General features: G+C 39.7%; 1 protein-coding gene across 4 annotated transcripts in view; it reads left to right on the top strand.

The window, feature by feature from the left end:
- The window catches only part of LOC108732561 (ankyrin repeat domain-containing protein 12), a 37289-nt gene extending 33719 nt beyond the window's left edge, over positions 1 to 3570 (top strand). For 3 of the 4 annotated variants that reach the window (XM_025976079.1, XM_025976078.1, XM_025976080.1), the window contains 4 exons: positions 696 to 1313; positions 1373 to 2094; positions 2702 to 2898; positions 3262 to 3570. In XM_025976079.1, the coding sequence (XP_025831864.1) occupies positions 696 to 1313; positions 1373 to 2094; positions 2702 to 2898; positions 3262 to 3520 (1796 nt within the window). In that variant the 3' untranslated portion in view covers positions 3521 to 3570. The remainder of the gene's footprint in view (positions 1 to 695; positions 1314 to 1372; positions 2095 to 2701; positions 2899 to 3261) is intronic. The other variant, XM_025976081.1, reaches the window with a different exon arrangement.
- The last annotated feature ends 6 nt before the right edge of the window (positions 3571 to 3576 follow it).

The following is a 3576-nucleotide window of genomic DNA, read 5'->3' as shown; positions in this document are numbered from 1 at the left end:
CGAAGTGTCACAGTATCCCTATAGCTATACTACTTATAATGATTATTTCACTGATTGAATCGTCGAACGCGCATCTATAATTTGCTTAGACCATAACTAAAAAATGGCTTCCGCTATCACTCCACACTTAAAAACTTTTTTTTATTAAGTTTTCTTATTTTTTATTATTGTGCTTGTCATTAATTAGGTACAGAATAAATTTATTTTAATTTTTAAAAAATTTATTAACCCACTTAAGATCTTTTCTTTTTTTTAATTCAACATGAACTTAAAATTGTCAGAAACTGGGCCAGTGTCAATAACTGGGTCTTTTACCTTACCTGAGGTTAATGAGGGAAAAACTTTTGTAGCTATTGACACACCCTCGCCGAGAATCGAACCCGTGATCGGTGTTGTCATCTCTCGTTGTCTACTGGTCAGAGCAGTGGTGCGCAAAGCCAAATGTCCCGGGTTCGATTCTCGGCGAGGATGTGACAACAACAGCAAACACTTTTTCCCTCATTAACCTGAGGTAGTTTGTGGTGGACAAAAAATTGAAAATCAATTTTCACATTAATATTTCATATTAACCAATATTAAGAATTAAAAATGTTAACAGTGAACCTCAAGATATACAATTAAATTAAAATTCCATTTACTACGTATAAACTATTCAACTCCAACCGGGGAAATTTTACATGCTCTACCTGTTACAGTAAAAGTTGAGGTACACTCCAGTAGCAATGGTTCAGGTTCGGACGGTAATTTGTCTTCGTCAGAGATGTCAGAAAGATCAGATAACGATCATGATTACGAAGACATCTACTTTACCCAAGAAGAGTTTAGAAGCAAGTCACGAGATCGTGAAGAACAACATTCAGGTGGCAAAAGAGATCTGATTCTCCGTCCCCGTTCGCACTCGATCTCCTCAATCAATTCCAACGTGATCATCTCCAATTTGGAAGAGACCTACGAGTCATCGTCTGCAGGCAACGAAAAGATTATCATATCTGAAAGACACGAAACTTCGGTGGAAATCAACCAGGATAAATCGGGCGTTCGACATTCGCTGCCCCACAAAGGAGTTAACAATAACAAGCTTTTGAAACGTACTACATCCACCCCGGCAAATATATCTTCTCCACCGCCACCACCCCCTCCATTGCCCAGCAACGACTGCAAGTTCGAAACGGACTTTATTTTTGCAAGGCAAAAGAGAACAGAATCCGTTCGAGAAGACGCTAGCGTCGAAAACGAAGTAGAGGTGATTCAAGAACCAACACTAAAGCCCTCTGAAATTATTAAGGGAAACATCAAGAACATGTCGTCTCTCAGTGAGTAATTTTGTCTTCTGAAATTCTTCTCGTTTTTAAACAAATGATTCATGTTCCAGCAACTTCGAGGCGCCACAACTCATCGTCTTGCTCAGACCTGACCATCATCAGTCTGGAAATGGAAACATCATCTTCAGAGAAACCGTATCCCCATTTGGTCAACAAGCAACGCGTTTTGCCCTTTGTACCGCCCAGTTTCCTTGGGGTCAGCAGCGATTCCAACAACCTCATCAAACCTTCTGAATATCTCAAAAGCATCAACGACAAAAGGTCTGCAACACCTCTCCGGTTGGGAATGAGAAGGTGTTCGCAACAAGAAGAGAAATCGACAACAGTCTCCGTTATTAAGGACGATAGGAAATCAGGAAGCGGCTTCGTAGGACCACCACCTCCACCACTACCCCAAGCCGAAGATGGAGAGAAAGACGAAGAAACGAAACAAACAACAGGAGCACCCTCCACGGACACCGCAAAGAAACAATCGCAACCACTTTCGACAATTAGTATAAAAGATCTTCATTCCGTCCAACTGAGGAAGACGGATAAAATTGCCGCTACCAAAACGTTTTCCGCACCCACCAGGAGCCTTAGTCTGCAGTGTCTTCAAAGTGAATCGTTTCTGGCACAGAAAAGTGACCTGATAGCGGAGCTGAAGATGTCCAAAGACATTTGTGGCATCAAGAAGATGAAAGTGGAGAAAGCAAAGGTCGAAGAACGCCAAGAGAAAGCCCTCATTACGGAAATAAGTAAACAATTCAACCCCAACAACTTTGTCGAAAAGGTCAGTCCATAATAACAATAAATCATCATCATCATAAGGTCATCAGTCCTAAGACTGGTTGGACACGCACCTTCATTTTTTCCTATCCTGAGCTAATCTTCGCATTTCCCTAAAACTAGAATAGCCCACATCCTTAACATTTGCTAAGAGTAATCTAATCTAGGTCTACCTCTACCCCTCCTAACTCCTGTTTCTGCCTCTAATATGTCTCTGACCAGACCTTCATGCCTGAGAAGGTGTCCTACCAACCTATCTCGCCTANGTTTCTGCCTCTAATATGTCTCTGACTAGACCTTCATGCCTGAGAAGGTGTCCTACCAACCTATCTCGCCTATTTTTTATTGTCTTCCATAGAGTCCTCTGTTCTCCTATTCTTTCCAATATCTCTTTATTTCTAACTTTTTCTACCCAAGATATCCTCATCATACGCCTATAACACCACATTTCGAACGCTTCTAACCTTTTCTTTTCCGCCGCTCCCACTGTCCAAGTTTCGCACCCGTACAACGCCGTGCTCCAAACATACACCTTTAAATAATAAATAATAATAATCAAATGAAAGAGTAATTTACCAATATTTTACTTGGTAAATTGTTGTTGTGTGTAGATTCCAGACAGAGATAACAGTGGCAATGTTATACCTCCATGGAAGAGACAGATGTTGGCCAAAAAGGCCGCCGAGAAGGCGAAGAGAGAACTCGAAGAGCAGCTACAAAAAGAAGCTGAAGCTAAAAGATTACAATCCATACCACAGTGGAAAAGAAATTTAATCGCCAAGAAAGAAGAAACTGAAAACAAAATAAGGTGAGGTAACATTTAAAATAATCCGATTTTTTCTTCTAAATGACCCTGGCCAAAGTCAAAACAAACAAAATGACTACAACAATATTCACTAGTCAGTCGGTGTTATATGTATGTGAAAAAATTAATTAATAAAAGCATAAATTAAGAAAAAAAATTACAATGCATCGGCCGCGTATTGAACCCGGATCCGGTTATGCGGGCGCCGAGCATCCTTAACCACTGGTCCAATAACGCTTCCAACAAATGCTGCGTATAATAGATCGCCTCGCTATATTTTGGATAGAATTTGAATTTGTTTTAACTGAATATTATTAATTTTAATTTATTTTCATAAACTACTGAATTGTTCATTATTTATTGAAGATCCACAGTATACACTCCAAAATTACTGGACGAACCAAAGTCTCCTAAAGCCTTCGAGATACACGAATGCTCAAAAACAAAAGCTGCAACCTCCCAAGAGGGAAACAAGAATAATCAGGATGACAACAACAACAATAATAACTCGGCATTAAGTAACCCCCTGAAGCAGCAGAGTCCTGATAGTGACGACGAAAAGAATTTGATTCCTTGGAGGGCGCAGTTGAAAAAGACGAACAGTACGTTAAACCTTTTGGAGTAAGTAACTTTTGAAAAATTAATTAAGTAACGAAAAATCAATTTGTTTTAACACTTAAA

The sequence above is a fragment of the Agrilus planipennis genome, unplaced genomic scaffold, assembly GCF_000699045.2.
Source record: "Agrilus planipennis isolate EAB-ADULT unplaced genomic scaffold, Apla_2.0 scaffold71, whole genome shotgun sequence".
NCBI lineage: Eukaryota > Metazoa > Arthropoda > Insecta > Coleoptera > Buprestidae > Agrilus > Agrilus planipennis.
Note: the sequence above shows the minus strand (reverse complement) of the source record. Positions and strands in the feature narration are given on the sequence as shown.